The 16,489-nt window shown below is 51.5% G+C and overlaps 2 protein-coding genes across 5 annotated transcripts in view; both read left to right on the top strand.

The window, feature by feature from the left end:
- AP5B1 (adaptor related protein complex 5 subunit beta 1) overlaps window positions 1–9,857 on the top strand; it is a 31,826-nt gene extending 21,969 nt beyond the window's left edge. Inside the window, exons 1-3 of one of the 3 annotated variants that reach the window (XM_033174895.1) lie at window positions 4,076–4,215; window positions 5,844–6,006; window positions 7,256–9,857. In XM_033174895.1, coding sequence (XP_033030786.1) covers window positions 5,857–6,006; window positions 7,256–9,838 — 2,733 coding nt within the window. In that variant the 5' untranslated portion in view covers window positions 4,076–4,215; window positions 5,844–5,856 and the 3' untranslated portion in view covers window positions 9,839–9,857. Of the gene's footprint in view, window positions 1–4,075; window positions 4,216–5,843; window positions 6,089–7,255 lie in introns of those variants that run through there. The other 2 variants (XM_033174894.1, XM_033174896.1) reach the window with 2 other exon arrangements.
- Window positions 9,858–12,798: 2,941 nt separating this feature from the next.
- Window positions 12,799–16,391, top strand: RNASEH2C (ribonuclease H2 subunit C). Of its 2 annotated transcripts, none has more exons than XM_033174489.1 (4): window positions 12,799–13,048; window positions 14,880–14,986; window positions 15,067–15,186; window positions 16,320–16,391. In XM_033174489.1, the coding sequence occupies exons 1-4, from the start codon at window positions 12,814–12,816 to the stop codon at window positions 16,341–16,343; spliced, it is 486 nt and encodes a 161-aa protein (XP_033030380.1). In that variant the 5' UTR covers window positions 12,799–12,813; the 3' UTR covers window positions 16,344–16,391. The 2 variants fall into 2 exon arrangements, with proteins under 2 accessions (XP_033030380.1, XP_033030381.1); XM_033174490.1 differs by having other exon boundaries at window positions 14,883–14,986.
- The last annotated feature ends 98 nt before the right edge of the window (window positions 16,392–16,489 follow it).

Raw genomic sequence — 16,489 nt, forward strand, 5'->3', positions numbered from 1 at the left:
CATGAAGGGTCCTTTACCTTTACCTAGTGCTTTCAAATGGAGACCTAGTATTGCAAACAGGTTGTTCAGATTCAATTCAGCTTTTCTGTGTGCACCTTTGGCAAATGAATCTCAGCTTTAAAAGTCTGGATTGGCAGGGTGGTGCTCTCTCTGGGGTTTCAAGTAAGGATAGTACAGGGAACTGAACCTGGGACCTTTCAGGAGTGGAGTACATGCTCTGCAAGCTATACCCATGGCCCTTCCTAGCTGATCCCAAGACTGGATTTGTTTTGATGCTTCAGAACTGTCGCCTGCTATTGGAGGTGTTGATCTTGCCCTTGCCTGGGGCTGAATCCTGGAGGCAGGATGGGCGGGTACCGCTTGGGGAACAGGTCCCGGTGCAAGCTGGAAGGTGTGTTAGCTGAAACAGGAATGTGGAAGCCAAGTGGGGGCAGGTGGAGTGGACACCCAGGGAGTTCTGATCCCCAGCCGTCAACCTCAGGCAACCTTTCCCATTTTGCAAAAGGAACAGCTCTCTCATTTTTTTTAAATTTTTGCACAGTGAGTGCTGTCAGAGCAGGATTTGGAGGCAGGGGCCCAGAGGCCCCCCCCCCACCTCACCAGACAGAGTATGGGGGACTCCACCAAACCACATAGCTTCCCTGGGAACTGTAGTTTAACCCTCAAAGCTACAATTCCCGCCACCCTTAACAAACTGCAGTTCCCAGGATTCCTAGGAGGAAGCTGTGTGCTTCAAATCCTTTAAAAAAAAGGTAAAGGAGCCCTGACAGTTAAGTCCAGTCGTGGACGACTCTGGGGTTGCGGCGCTCATCTCACTTTACAGTCATATCCTGGGTTGCGCACACCCCGGGTTGCGGACATTCAAGTTAAGAACGGCTGCAACCCGGAAGCGTTTCCGAAGTGCACACGACCCCCGGATGTGCACAACGCTTCTGTGCACTTTGCTCATGTGCAGAAGCGCTCAAATCGCACTACTTCCAGGGTTTTTTGGGCGTTCATGTTAAGCACGTCCATGTTACGTAGCGCGATCCGGAACGGATCGTGTGCGTAACACGGGGTACCACTGCACTGGCCAAGGGAGATGACTCTTGTCCGCAGACAGTTTTCCCAGGTCATGTGGCCAACGTGACTAAGCCGCTTCTGGCGAAACCAGAGCAGCGCACGGAAACGCCGTTTACCTTCGTGCCAGAACGGTACCTATTTATCTATTTGCATTTTGACATGCTTTTGAACTGCTAGGTTGGCAGGAGCTGGGACCGAGCAACGGGAGCTCACCCCGTCGCCGCGGGGATTTGACCCACCGACCTTTCGATCAGCAAGCCCTAGGCTCTGTGGTTTAGACCACATCGCCACCCGCGTGCTTGGTGCGAGGTAAAAAAACACCTTTAAAGCAACATACTTCAACCTTGGGTTCCCACCTGTTGGACTACACCTTCAATTGTCCCTGGCTAAACTAGCTGGGAACTGGCAGTCGAGCACTGCTTTGTACAAACCACTGCCCCTCCAATCTCACACACAGGCTTAACTTCAAGCCACAGATTCGGTTGCCGAGAGCCTCTGAGCAGCTACAAAGTGCCACTTACTATTGGGGTATCTGCAATTCGTTAGCCAATCCACGTCACAGACTAGGGGTGGCAACAGGATGTAGCTGATTAAGTTAGCTAGAATCTGCACAATTCCTTGGTTGGGGGTGCCCTTTCCCAAATGTTCAGCACTCTGCATATGGTCAAAAGCAGTCCTTTTTGTGCCCTTAGTTCAGAAGACCCCTGGTGGCAAGAGTGCCAGGTCACAGGGTGCAGGGGCGTAGCAAGGTAAATTGGTACCCGGGGGCAAAAAAAAAATTGTCACACACCCCCCCCCCGAGGCGTAGGAAGGTCAGGTGGTACCCGGTGCGGAAAATTTCTTGTCAACCCCCCACTGATTTCCCCCCCTGCAAAAATGGTTTTATGTTATTTCATATTTTCTTACAAAGGAATAATAAGTAATAATAATAATAATAAACTTTTATTTATATCCCGCCCTCCCTGGCCGAAGTCAGGCTCAGGGTGGCTAACATCAGATACATAACAGTGGTATAAAATCAAACAATAATTAAATTACCTCCTAAAAAGATCTCAAAATCAAATTAAAGTCTAATTAGATGGCTTTCCACAGGGTTAGAGTTGGGAACAGTAAGTGCTCCACTGAACTGAAATTTCAGCCTTCACGACATAGGAAAACAGCCAAGTAAACAGCCATTTTGGTGGAGGAGGGTCAAGATATTAACCGATATGCATGAAATTTCATATATAGCTGTATAATCCCTAGTATAGTAAGATAAGACATTTGGAGCGGGCATTTAAAAAAAAGGGTTTTTAATGAACCGCCCTAGTAGGGCAGTAATTGTTCCTTGATAATTTGTCACCCCCTCCATTATGGAACATGGGGCGGCCTGCCCCCTACGCCTCCCCCTTGCTACGCCCCTGACAGGGTGTACTGCGTGGGGAGGGGATGAGCCCCAGCAGCTATCTCAAGCAATAACTGTGGCGCACGGGGGTGGGGGGTGGGGAGAACAAGCTTAGACGCTTGTTCCCCCCAGCCTTGTCAAATGCCTGCTTAAGTTTAGGAAGTGCAAACACCCTACAAACGCCTTTCTCCTGTGAGAAACTTTCTCCTGTGAGAAACAGAAACTTTCTAAACTGGAGGCTAGTTTCAGAAACAAGAAAGGGCAACCCCTCCCCTCCCCACTGCTGCTTTCCCCCCCAGTTTTGGACTGGGGGGAGCTAACCTGGGGAGACAGGCTCCTTCTCCAGATAAGATCTCCAGAGCAACTAACGGAGGCGCTGCCGTGGCAGCTACGCCCGGCCCTGGGTGCGAAGGGAGGCTGAAGGCAAGAGCAGGCTTGCAGGAGTTTCGTTGAGTAAGGCCTGAGTAACAGTTCGTGTAACCGCTCACTTTGCCCCCCCTCCCAAAAGGTGAGCCAACAGTTTCCAGCAAAATCTGTTTTTCTTCTGCTTGGGCACCGAGAGATGCTCCCTGGAGCTGTTGGCACCTATCCCTTCCCTTACAGCTGAGAAGCTGAACAAAGGCCTCCTCCCCTCTCTTTATTTTTTCTCGATTGTGCAGTTCCGGATTGTGCTCTGGCCTAGGAAAAGAAAAGGACCTTGTTTTTCCTGGGCCCGGCTCAAGACGGCTGCGTTTTTAAGGCAAGGATGGAGAACCTGGGGGGCAAAATGAAGCCTCTCAGTGTGTGTCTGTACGGAAAGCTATAGCATTTGCATGGCTGGGATGCAGTCTGCTGTAGTCTGTTACTCCGCCAACATTTGCCTCTGACACTGCAACCCCCCCCCCCCAGTATGTGGCCCCTGGGAGGTTTCCTATGACGGAATGTGGCCCTCAGGCTGCAGTGCTAAGGGTTCCCTTTCCCCCTTTTAAAGGCTTGGACTGGGGATAAGGGGGCCTGTGGCCCTCCAAATGATTTACAATTCCCATCCTCCCTGACCACAATGAACGTCTCAGGGACTGCCTTCTCCAGTACTGTACAGCCTCGGGTTTTAAGCTCACCTGTTGAGGTCCTGAGCCAAGTTCTAGCCTCTTGTGGGCTGCAGCTGTGACTTACCTTGCAGGTCCTTTTCTCTGGTGGCTCTGGGAGTGATGGAACATGCTCTCCCAGGGACATAGGAAACAGCTGGTCCATCTAGCTCTATGCTGTAGACACTGGCTGGCAGCAGCTCTCTGGAGTTTTCCTAGTCCTACCTGGAGATGCTACGGATTGAACCAGGGACCTCCTTCTGTGTGCCAGGAAGGGGCTGTGCTTTTGAGCTACCGCCCTTCTGTGTGTGTTCTTTCCTGGTCCTGCTTCGAACATAATTAAATAACTAATAATAATAATAATTTTGGAATTGGTCTCAGAGCATGTGCAGAATGTCTTTCGCCAGCACTCGTCCTCGGCGGGCTGCATAGGGGTTGGGATTAGAAGAGAGACCTCCCAGGACAGGCAGCAATGGCTTTCGGAGGGGGAGAACTTTGGAGCCTTTTAAAATAATGAACCCACCGCCGCCGCGTCTTCCAATTGCGCCTCTCTTGCTCTGCTCCGCCGCTGCTCCGTTTCCCTCTAGCGGCGGCCGGCGGGATCGTCGGGAAGGGAAGTCGGAAGCGCCGCTTTGCCCGGGACCGGAGATCAGCTGAGCGGCTGCAATTGCAAAACGGAGGTGGAGGAGCGAGCGTGGCCCGCAGGTACGTGTGTGTCGCGACTGGGAAGCTGTTGCATTTGCGTGCAAACGGTCCGTGGGGGTGGGGTGCGTTGTCCCACACTTTCCCTGGCCCCACAGAAACCCCACCGCCCTGCACCTCCACGAGTCCATGTTGTTTGTAGGTCTCCCTCCGCGCGCACAAACTTTCTGTGGATCCAGACCTGGCCACCCACCCCCCTTCCGTGGAGTGGGGCGGCGCACCATGCTTCCTACAGCACCCTATGGAAGTCACTTTCTCTCCTCCCCTGTGCAAAGGGGTTTTCTCGCAGCCCCACACAATGCGGGCCCCATTTCCTGAAGCGGGGGAGTATGTGGCCCCCTAGCCCCTGGAGGATCTTGGGCCAGTCCTGCTCCCTCGGCCTGGTCTACCCCACATAGTTGTGAGGATAAAATGGGGAAGAAGGGAACCGTGCACAACCACCTGGAGCCGCTTGGAGGTAGAGATGCATGATGGGAGTTGTAGTCTAGCAACATCAAGAGGCCACAGGTTCGTCTGACATATTATTATTACATTTCATAGTTGGAAGGGACCACGTGGGTCATCTAGTTCAGCCCCCTGAAATGCAGGAATCTTTTGTCCAACATGGGACTTGAACCTACGACCCTGAGATTCACAGTCCCATGCTCTACTGACTGAACTACTTTCACTCCCTGTCTGCCTATGGCCCTGAACTCTATGGGGCAGCCATTGTAATAACCAAGCATCTTTGTATTATTAGTTAGTTTAGTTTTTAGGTTTTTTTTTATTGGGTTTTATAAACAAGAATAATGTTATACAAATAAGTATACCAAGTTTTCTCATGTCATTTGTATATTAAAAAATAGCATTATAAACGTGGAAAAATATCTACAACTTACGTTTCACTATTAGTGGTCAATGTATAAGTTCTTGGTTCATGAATTGGTTTAAACAATTAGGAAGAAGAAGAGGGGGAGAGGAGCTTTGCATTATTATTAATGATAATAATTAAATTTGTATACTGCCCTTAATCTGCAGTTCTCAGGCTGGTTCACAACATAAAAATGCAACCCCTCCTCACACTTCCCTTTCATTCTGCATGGGACACAAAAGCCCTCTGCTGTTTCTCCAAGCAGCTGGTATTTTAGAGGTTGACTGCCCCTGAGGCTGGCAGTTCCACTTAACAACCACGGCTAAGAGTCCTTCGTAGCCTTGTTCTTCCTGGGCAGATATTTGGTCTGCTGCCACAGGAAGCTGCCTTATACCAAGGCAGGCCAACGGTCCATCCACCTCAGCATTGTCTGCACTGACTAGCAGTGGCTCTCCAGGGTTTCTGGCAGGAGTCTCTCGCTACCTTACCTAGAGACGCCAGGAATTGAACCCAGGACATTCTACATTCAAAGCTCTGCTACTGAGCCACATGGGCCTATCCACCCCTAGCAGGACAGTTCCTATTTATATGGAATTCCCGCACTGATGAATTGCTACCAATTTAGGGCCTCTGAAATGCCCTAAATGATGCCCTCTGGGGTGACCAAAGCAGGACAAGGAAGTAGCCCTCCACATCCTTAAGACTAGGGTTGCTACTAAGTGGGATGTGCAAAGGCCCATCGTCCATGAGCATGACTAACATTATCTTTCTTTCCCCTTAGTCTTTTGTCGGCCATGGGGTCAAGGAGCGGGGAAGGCTGGGCCAGCGCAGTTGCTTCTTTCCGCTCGTGCCCCACAGCCTTCCTCTCCCATGGGGCCGGCGACACCTTCTTGGCCGAACTGTTGCAGGAGCTCCAAGGCGAGAGGCTGGGGGAACAGATCAAGGTACGCGAGACCCATGGCTTGGAGGGTGTTTGTGGGTGAGGTGAGAACATGCCTCTAACTTTCCCCCAGCACCCACAAAAGGGTGAGTTGTGAGACTGGCCTTGCCGCTCGTTTGGGAAGACCACCCTGCCAATGAGCCCACTAAATCCACAAGTCTGGAGAGGAGGAAAATTCAGCAAAGAGTCTTGCTCGCATGTCCACCAACCCTCCAGTATGGCACCCACAAAAGGTCTTCAAGTAAACACCCCCTCAAAAATCCAGAATGCATGAGATTGGGGTGGGCAGCAACACACCATTTTGTGTTCCCGTTTCTTTTCCTGCTCTTTTAGACACGGTTGCCGTTTGGGGTGTGCTGTGTCACCCATGGCGGCCATTTTGTCTCACGCCGCACATCACACGGCTGCCATTTTGTGATTGGCTTTCTCAAAATTTGGATTGTGCCCACTCGTGTACAAAACTGTGAATCAAACCAATCTGCACGTGTACCCCATATAAATACAATGTGAACACCAACAGATACTTATACCAGGTAACACAAGGTAAAAAACAAAGAGGCAAATAAGAAACTCAAAAGACCTAAAGAAGGAGGATGGGGGGGGAGAGAAAACATTTCAAAAACCTATAAATATTTGTTTGTTTGTCTCATTGACGGCCCACTTTTCTTCCACAGAGCTGAAGGTGGCATACATAGTTCTCTTCCTTCCACATTTATCCTCACAACGACCCCCCCCCCCGAGGTAGAACAGTGACTAATCCAAGCTCACTGAGTGGGGATTTCAACCCTGCTGAGTGTCGGACATTCCTCCTCATGGAGGGCCTTCTAAACACTTTTTTTCTTTTAAAATACTTTTTAATTAAATTTTCTGTTTTACAATTTAGAATGCTCATTTAAGCATCCTTAAAATATCAATGACTTCCCTTCTTCTCTTTCCATGGTTCATTTTGCATATCATAAATCCCTGCATATTTTACAAAAAACTAAACCATTCAGTATTCCATTATTAAATCCATCAAAACTTATTTACACTGTTGAATTTATCTTAACGCAGCCAAAGTTTTCAAGTGTACACAACTTCCCCCCATATATTCAATAAACATTTTCCAATCTTCTCTAAACGTATGTTCTTCTTGTTCTCTTATTCTGTATGTTAAGTCTGCAAGCTGCGCCTATTCTGTCAGCTTAAGTCTAAAGACTTGTTTTTCCCACCTGGCTCTCCCTGACAGCTTCTTCTTTTCCCCTTCTGGACAGATCTCCATGTTGACCCTCCTTTTGGAGTACCCCACCCTGTTGTGCCCAGACGCCAAGGCTGGGCAAGAGGTGGCTGCGTCCCTCCTCTCCCTCTTTGGCCAGCTGGGCCCCTCGTCCAAGCAGCAGGCGTATCTGCGGTGCCAACTCCTCTATGCCATGGCAACAGTACTGGTGACCACGGACTCCTTCGCCGAGAGCTGCCAGGCTGCCCATGAATACTTCTCCCTGCTGCTGCAACTGGCGTCCGACCTCAATGACTGCCGCGGGGGAGCTGCGGAGCGCCCCGTGCGAGTCGCGGCTTGCGAGTGCCTGCGGGAGCTTGAGGCCTGCTACCCAGGGCTCCTCTCTCAGCGCCTGGCCGTCCTGCGCTCCCTGCAACACCAGGAGACGTCGCCCGCCCACCAGGGCTACACGCTGCTCTACGGGCTGGCCTTGAGGAACGCCATATTGCGCTTGGCCAGACGGGGAGGCCTAGGGACTCTGGGGGAGCTCCTGGAGAGCAAAGAGGGACTGGTGTGGGAGGCCACGAGGGAACTGGGGGACCTTTCTGTGGCGACACTCGAGCAGCTGGCCCTGCTCCCCTCGCCGGGCGATGTCAAGGACCTGAAAGCTGTGGTGTCGTCCCTCCTTGACAGCTCCTACCTCCTGTCCCCTGTGGCCCAGAGCCACCTCCTGTGGCAGCTGGCCCAGGCCGTCAGCGTCGTGCGCACCCAGTCTCCCGCCATCTTCAAGGCGCAGCTGGTGCGCCTCTTTGGCACGGCGGGGGTGGCGCTCCAGCATGCCGTCTTGCAGCTCAAGGGCCTCTTCACTGACAGCCTTTTCACGGCCGAGGACGAGGCCTTCCTGCTGCGCCGCCTCGTGGGTCTGGCCCAGCACCCGGCCTTGCCCGCTCCGGTGAAGCTCTTCCACTTGGACTGCCTCCTGCACTTCCCTGAAAACCGGCCGCTGGGCTCGGCCACAGAGGACGAGGGCCTGCCGGTCTTGCTCACCCCTCGCACCACTTCCGGCCTGTTTCCCGGACTCTTCCAGGACCAGGGCACTGTTTTGGCCCGGCTGAACTTGCTGTGCCTGGTGTCCGTAGAGAGCGAAGGCCCAACGGCCGAGCGCGCTGTGGGATACCTCCTGGAGCACGTGTTGACCCTCGGGGGGCTGGTGGCCAGGGGAGGAGGACCAGAGGCCACCCGGCTTTTTTTCCGGGCAGCCTTCCTATTTGCCCGCTACTTTGGCTCCCGAGGGCAGCCGATGGCAGAGCTCACCCAGTGCCTCTTGGGCCTGTACCGCCAGAACTGCGCCCTGGCGCCGAACCTGATCAATCTTTTGGATGAGGCGTGGAAGTTTCCAGAAGAGGGCGGCTGGGCCGGCGGGCTGGCCCAGGCCTTGCAAGGGCTCGTCGTGGGCGTTCCCTTGCAAGAGGAGGACCTGCCTTGGCACCTCAAGGTCTTGGCACGGCTGGCAAAGGAAAAGGACGTCCCTCAGGGGAGCACCATGCAGTTCCTGAGGCGCCTGGTAGCCTCGGGCCACCTTGGGGGCTGGCGCTCGGGCCAGGTCCTCCTGAGCGTCTGCCGCAACTTGATGCAGCTGCGCCCGCTGCCCGCCCCGGCCCATTTAGCTGACCTCCTGCAGGCTGTGTCTCTCAGGCACCTGGACGTGGACGTGCGAGACCGGGCTCGGTTCTACTACACCTTGTTGGCCAACCTCTCTGGCGAGAAGCTCGGGGCTGTGCTGGCTCCGGGAGGTGCCGTCAAGGCCCGGACGCTCTCCTCCTCCATCGTGGCTGACAGCCAGAGCTTTGTGGCCTCTCTGACCGTGCACCCGGTGCAGCCAGCCCCACTGAGGCTGCGGCGGGTGGGGGCAAGCGGCAACAGGCCTGAGCAGGCCCCTCACGCTGAGCAAGACGTGGAGGGCTATTGCCAGTGGTTGCTGGAGCCCCGCGCCCCATCGCAGCTCAGCTTGACGTACCAGCTGGTCCACACGGGTCCTTCCAGCCCCCCCTACGACTTCCTGCTTTGCGTGGTCCTTCGCTTCACATGCTCGGACCGGCACTACGAGCCTGTCCCGGAACTGTGCGTGCCCTGTCTTTCGGCAGAGCGCCCTCCCCGGACGCTGACGCTCACACTGCAGCCACGTTGCCCCTACCCAACGCGGCTGGGTGTTTTTGCTCTCTACACAACCCAGGAAGGCCTTACGCGCTCCAGCCAGCTGGAGCCGCTGGAGATAGCCTTTCCCGATCTCTTCATGCCCGTGGCAGTGCCCTCCTGGAGTTTAGAAAAGCGCCGCCGTCTCTTTGGCGCTCTCTGGCAACGCCTTCACCCCGACAGCAATGAAGCGGGTGCCGAAAGCCTCACCACCTGGCCTGTGGCACCTCAGTCCCTGCCGTCCCTGGTATGCGATCACTTTTCCCGGTACGTTTTGGCCGAGCAGTCGGGCTCCTACGAAATTGGCATGGCCCTTCCTCCCCAGAACCACATTCTCCTCCGGGTGCAGAGTGTGGGAGAGGCGGCCTGCGTGGGCATTCGCACAGACAACTGGAGGCTGCTGCCCTCGCTGAACAGCTACTTGCAAAGTCTCGTGGAAACGAATTGAAAGAATGGATTGCGGGGCGGGGGGGGGGGGGAGAGGAAGCCTGCAAGGTAAGGCGGTCTGGGCTAGTATATCTGTTAAACGTTCCGGCAATCCCAAAATAAATGCATATGTATATATGTATTTTGCAAATCCAGTACAAAAGAGTGCTGTGACGACCAAGACCCACCCAGCCTGGGTTTCTCAAAAACAAGTCATACCAGACAAATCTGATTTTTCTTTTTTTACAAGCTTGGTGGATCAGGGGAATGCTGTGGACGTAGTGCATCTTGATTTCTGATGGCTTAGTCAGTAGAACATGAGATGTCAGGGTTGTGGGTTCAGGCTGCACCTTGGGCAAGAAGATTCCTGCATTGCAGATGACCCTCGTGGTCCCTTTCAACTCTGCAGTTCTGTGATCATAAAAAGGGACGTTTTGTGTGTGTGTGTGTGTGTGTGTAGCCAATCCAGCTCCTGCCTGCCTCCATTACCTCCTGCAAAAAGTCTCAGTATATATCTCCTCCTCAAAAATGGACTGTGCAGGAGAGACCATGTCCTCTTCCTGCTCAGTTCCTTTTTGCACTGGCTCAGCCTCTCTGGACAAGGAATGTGTCCACTTAAGCATGCCCACATTTCACTGGATACGGGGACTGGACCTTCTCCCTCCCGCCTGTTCTGAACAGAGGAGAGGTGCAAATACCTTCTCACTATGTGCAAGTGCAGTGGGGGACGCAAGTGGGGAACGGTGCTGTTGCTCTTGGGTCCTTGGGCATCTGAGAACAAGATGCTGGACTAGTTGGGCCGTTGGCCTCATCCAGCAGGGCTGCTCTTGCATACATCCCCTCACCTCTCCTGTAGTGCCTCTCTCTTCCACATGGACATAAGTCTGATCTCCCCCATTCCAGGATAATTTTGCTTAAAAGCCATTATTATTATTATTATTATTATTATTATTATTATTATTATTATTATTATTATTAACATATTTACATGACAGATCTAAATGCACAAAAGCCATTATTATTATTATTATTATTATTATTATTATTATTATTATTATTATTATTATTTTACATATTTACAGGACAGATCTAACATAAGGCCCCTACTTTCCTGAAGCTAAGCCGCTCTGGGTATTATCACTAGCTGGATATGTATAGGAGTATAGCATCTAGATCAAGGGAGGTAATAGTACCACTATATTCTGCTCTGGTCAGACCTCACCTGGAATACTGTGTCCAGTTCTGGGCACCACAGTTCAAGAAGGATACTGACAAGCTGGAACGTGTCCAGAAGAGGGCAACCAAAATGGTCAAAGGCCTGGAAACAATGCCTTATGAGGAACGGCTTAGGGAGCTGGGTATGTTTAGCCTGGAGAAGAGAAGGTTAAGGGGTGATGATAGCCATGTTCAAATATATAAAAGGATGTCATATAGAGGAGGGAGAAAGGTTGTTTTCTGCTGCTCTAGAGAAGCGGACACGGGGCAATGGATTCAATCTACAAGAAAGAAGATTCCACCTAAACATTAGGAAGAACTTCCTGACAGTAAGGGCTGTTTGACAGTGGAATTTGCTGCCAAGGAGTGTGGTGGAGTCCCCTTCTTTGGAGGTCTTTAAGCAGAGGCTTGACAGCCATCTGTCAAGCATGCTTTGATGGTGTTTCCTGCTTGGCAGGGGGTTGGACTGGATGGCCCTTGTGGTCTCTTCCAACTCTATGATTCTATGAAAGCCACAACCTTCACAATGAAAGACCTTGGGGTCCCTTTCAACTCGACAACTCAAATTTTGAGTCTGTGACCCTCAGAACTCAAAAGAACAGGCACCTCCACAGCCACAGCTGATTCAACAGAAGCTAGTGGCCCCTTCAGGGACCCTCTGCAGGTTGGGTAGAGAGGGGGCAGTCTTTGTGGAGGGTGCTCTCAGGTGGTGTAAATAACCTGGTGCGGTGCCCTCAAGATGATATCGGACTGCAACTCCCATTAGGCCCAACCGGTGCTGGCTGGGGGTGATTGAGGGCACCAGGTTGCCAGAGGCGGGTGTAAACAGTGGCAAGCAGGGGGGAAGTCTTGACAGTGAGGCCCCAAGTGGGCCTGCATTCCTCTAAGGAATTTGTATATGGTTCTTCCCTCACACTCATTTTACACTCACAGCTAACCTCTAGGGAGGGAAGGCCTATAAAAAAAGAAAACAGATTTGCCCATGTGCTTCCAATTGAGTATTTGAACCTGCAGCTCCCCATTCCTAGCTGAACACACACTACACTGACCAAAAAGCTGCTCTCCCACTTCAATTTTAACCTGAGCTGGAACAGATTTTCCATTCAGCTAAATCTGGACTCCCAACTAATTTGGATTCCCAACTCCCATCAGCCTCAACCAGCATGGGATGGGGGAAAATTAAAGTTGGGTTTAGCAAGTTCTCATGTTCTGAAACAACACAGGAACCAAAACGCAGCCATCCTTCACACTTTTGCATTTGCCCCAATTTCGCTATTTTGCCATTCTCCTGCCAAAGAACAAAAATGCACACGGGAACTGTTCATAAAAACGAATATACTCGTGAAAACAACATACGAAAATGGATTATATTATGAGAAAGTGCTTGCAAACACGTGGCCGTCCGTCCGAACTATATACAGTACTTAAATGCGTTTCTTAGAAGAAGCGACCTCTTAAGATGCTGAAAGATTCCTGCATTGAGCTAGTTGGTCCCTTCCAACTCTACGATTCTATGATTTGCACGAGGATGTTTTTTTAAAAAAGAAAAAATTGCAAAAAAAAAAAAAAAAAAGCTGCAGAAATGCGGGAGAACCGAATTGAAGATTGGCAGGGGGTGAAGGCCGAAACTGGCAACCCTTTCCTGGGGAACCGGCTCCCTTTTCGAGTCCGGCGACGTGCCCGCCAGGACCCGCTGAAGCCGGACGGGGCTTGCGGAGGAGAGTCCAACGCGCGCTGGAGGGCGCAGGAGGCGGCGCTGGGCTGGGCGCGACCCGGGAGTGGATGCGCCTGGGCGGGGCGCAGGAGGGAGGCTGCTCCGCGGGAAGGAAGGAAGGGCGGACGGCTGTGCTGCTCATGGCTGGCGAGGAGCGGGGCCCGGCGCGGCTGGCGCTGCCTTCTTTGCCCGGGGCGCCCCGGGAGCGGCTCCACTTGCTCCCCTGCGCGGTCCGGCACGACGGCGCCGCTGCGGTGCGGCGGTACTTCGCGCCGGCCATTCGACGGCCCGGAGAACCGGACGGTGAGCGAAGCAGGAGGAGAGTGGGATGCAGACCCCTTGGGCAGCCGGTTTATCTGTCCGGGGGGACTTGGGGAAGGGGGTAGGATTTGCTCTGCAAGGGGGAAAAGAAACGGTGCGCGCGGGGAGGGCGGAATCCGAACTCGGGGCCCGTTGAACTCGGTGCAAACAGTCTTGTATCTCGAAGTAGGCCTGGGCTGCGGACACACCATATCTCTTTAAAACACATTTTCCCACCCCACCACCCAATTTTTTTTTTTAAATAATTCTGGGCACTGTAGTTTTAGCCCTCACAAAGTTATAATTCCCAGCATCCCTTAACAAACTACAGTGCCCATAATTCTCTGAGGGGAGAAAAGTGTGTTTTAAAGAAACTTTGTGTACATAGTCTCCACCCTGGAGTGGATGGTGCTGCTTGAAATAAATGGGGCAGGGGAGACGATGCAAACCTTGGCAGGCTCAGACTTCTGAGTGCAGTAATGGACCACCAGGGAGGGCACAGGAGAGGGTGGACAACTGGGGGGGGGGGAGAAGACTGGGTTCCTGCACATTTGATTGTGCCTAAATTCCCTCTTCTATTTATCTGCCTAAATTCCCTCTTCTAGACAGCTATAAAAGGTGCAGGAACCCTGAATCCCTTGTTCATCTAGAACAGACAAAGGTGCCTTCTACCAGAACAGACCCATTAGCCCAGTGTTTTTCAACCTTTTTTGGGCAAAGGCAAACTTGTTTCATGAAAAAAATCACGAGGCACACCACCACTAGAAAATGTTAAAAAATTTAACTCTGTGCCTATATTGACTATATATAAAGTAATTCTCTTGAATAGGAATCAAATAAACAAATGTTTCCCACGGCACACCAGGCAACATCTGCCGCGGAACAGTGGTTGAAAAACACTGCATTAGCCCATCTAGGTCAATATTGTCTACACTGGCTGGCAGTGATTCTCCAGCACCTCTGGCAGGATGTTTCTACCCTAGAGATGTCAGGGATTGAACCTACAATCTTCTGCATGCAAAGCACGAGCTCCGACCACTGAGCTCTGGCCCTTCTGTGCTGCCTAGGTGTATTTCATATTGTTGTAAGCCACCCTGGAAAGAGTGTGTATGGAATCCAGTAATAACATATTTATTTAGGTTTGTTTTATTTTTTTAACCAAAATAAAAATTATCACAAGGAAAACCATACCACAGAAATGCCTTCTATAACTGACAGAATTGCTCAGGTGGAGTTTCCTGCCTTCAAGGCTAGACCTTCCTTGGTCTTGTTCCCTGAGGTGAATGAGGGATCTCATTCAACCCCAAGCCTTTGCTGGCCGCCATACCTGCCAGTCTTCAGCATCCTCTGAGGTCTTCCGGGGCAAAGCTGTGGGGCTGACCAGCTCTTAAGTCCCTCAACCTATTGTGGAAGCAAGCCTTCCCTTACTGGCGGCCGGTGCTGCGATTTGTAGTAGCCTTTGTGGCGGAAGAGTTTTGTGACCCAAAACATTCCTTGATCGCAGCTGCCAACGCCGGGCCCTCTCCCCCACACCCATTATATTAACAATAAAATAATATGCTAAAAGAATAAATTGACCGTCAGTCACTCTAGAAGCCTGTCAGAAATTTGCTCGTTCCCCCCTCTCTTTCCTTCCCTAGTGTCACAATATATCGTGATAAAACAACAATATTGACGTATGTTAGAACAGGAGCAAGAACACATGAGTTTTGCATGCAGATGGTCCCAGGAGGCATTTCCAGTTTAAAGGGATTGGGGAGCCCCTTCTCTGCCTGGAAAGCCCAGACTGAGAATCTTTGTTTGTTTTTGTCCTTTGTCATCCTACATTGCCCAGCAGAGGCATCCGTATCCTTCCGTGGGCGGAGCCTAAAAGGGAAGGAAGTCCTCGTACCTGAGGGCTACGTGGGGCTGGTCCTGGAGGAAGATGATGCAGCTATGCAGGTGAGTTGCTGGGTGGGTAGAGCCTGGAGAGGGGAGGGTTGATCCCCGGATCCCCATTGACTGTCCCTTCTTTCCTACAGGAGCGGCAGGTGCGGGTGAAGTCTACCTTTGAGTCACTCACTGTCTGGAACCTGGAGCGGGCCCCAAACAGCAGTGATGAGATCCTCATGTCCTTACATTGGCCAAAGATTGCTGAAGGGGTGGGTATCTTATCTATAAAGGGGCAGGGGAGCTCAGGGCGGGGGTGTCCACTTGGCAGCATACCTTCAGACCCTTACTGTAAATTTTGGTATTAATTCCAGTATGTCCTGGAAAAGGAGCTGGGTATGTTTAGGGTGGAGAAGATGTGAGAGCTGGGAACGTTAACAGTTTTCATGTAGTATCTGTAGATGCTATATGGCTCTTAATTGTGTTTGTATTGCTTCTTTTCTTTCTTATGCTGTATTTTATTGTGCCCATAAAATTCAAATTGTAATACCGTAAAATAAATTTAAAAATAAAATTAAAAATCAGTATATTTAATGCAGACACACACGAGACCACCTGAAAGTTTGCGGACCAGTTTGGAAAACCTTTCTAGATTTCTGGACTTCCTGCGGCAATTAAGAGCAGTGTTGGGGAGCACTTAGCCCTCCAGCGCTGTGGGGACTCACTATCAGCCTCGGGTAGCCTGGCCAATGGTCAAGGATGATGGAAGTGGTAGTCCAACAGCACCTAAAGGGCCATGGGTTCCCTAACCTTGATCTCTAGGGTCCCCTCCAGCTCTGATTCCATAGGGCAAATACTTTAAAAACATGCTTCTGGAGAAACAGACGCTCTAGTAAACATTGGCCTTATTGTGCATTTTGGAAGGCGAGGGTTGTGGTGCTGTTCCCTCCCCACCCATAATCTGTGGCAGGGGGTGGCAAAGGCAGGAAACATGCAGAGCACCAAAATCAAATAGGGTGAAGCTGAATAAGTGCAGGGCTGCATTGGTAGAGTTTGACGCTGACGCCGCAGATTGCCTGCCTTGCTCAGGCTAGCACTTTTCTTGCCTTGACTCCTCTGTAGGAGCGGCTTAATTCTGCAGCTCCTCCTCTCTGACCAGAAACGTCTCTTCTACGTTGTTAGGGACGGTGTCTGGTCAGACCGACTCTTACATGCATCTTGTGGACAGGAATGTGGCTGTAGCAGGTGGGGAAACTATAACCTTTCAGCTGCTGTGAGACTCCGACTCCCATCGACCCCGACCAGTGGTCAGGGATGGAGATGGGAGTTGTAGCTCAAGAACTTCTGCTGGGAGGCTGCTGGTTCCCCAACCCTCCTCTAAAGTATCCTTTTTGTTCCCTTGTAGATCCATGCTCCTGTGGCTGATTAAGAATGAGATGGGAGCTTGTGACTGCTGGTGACATGGAAGTAAAAAAAAGCAGGCTGCACTTCAAACTCTGTATTGGATTTTTTTGGGGGGTGGGGTGGGGCTAAGGAGTCCTTTTTCTGCAGGCCTCCCATTTTCAGACTGGATGC

Source organism: Lacerta agilis, chromosome 17 (assembly GCF_009819535.1).
Source record: "Lacerta agilis isolate rLacAgi1 chromosome 17, rLacAgi1.pri, whole genome shotgun sequence".
NCBI lineage: Eukaryota > Metazoa > Chordata > Lepidosauria > Squamata > Lacertidae > Lacerta > Lacerta agilis.

Excerpts from the sequence above, each read along its gene's own strand:
- RNASEH2C (XM_033174489.1), top strand. The coding sequence starts at position 12,814 with ATGCGCCTGGGCGGGGCGCAGGAGGGAGGCTGCTCCGCGGGAAGGAAG. Across the intron at positions 13,049-14,879 it reads ACGGCCCGGAGAACCGGACG|CAGAGGCATCCGTATCCTTC; the intron begins GTGAGCGAAGCA and ends TACATTGCCCAG. Across the intron at positions 15,187-16,319 it reads GGCCAAAGATTGCTGAAGGG|ATCCATGCTCCTGTGGCTGA; the intron begins GTGGGTATCTTA and ends GTTCCCTTGTAG.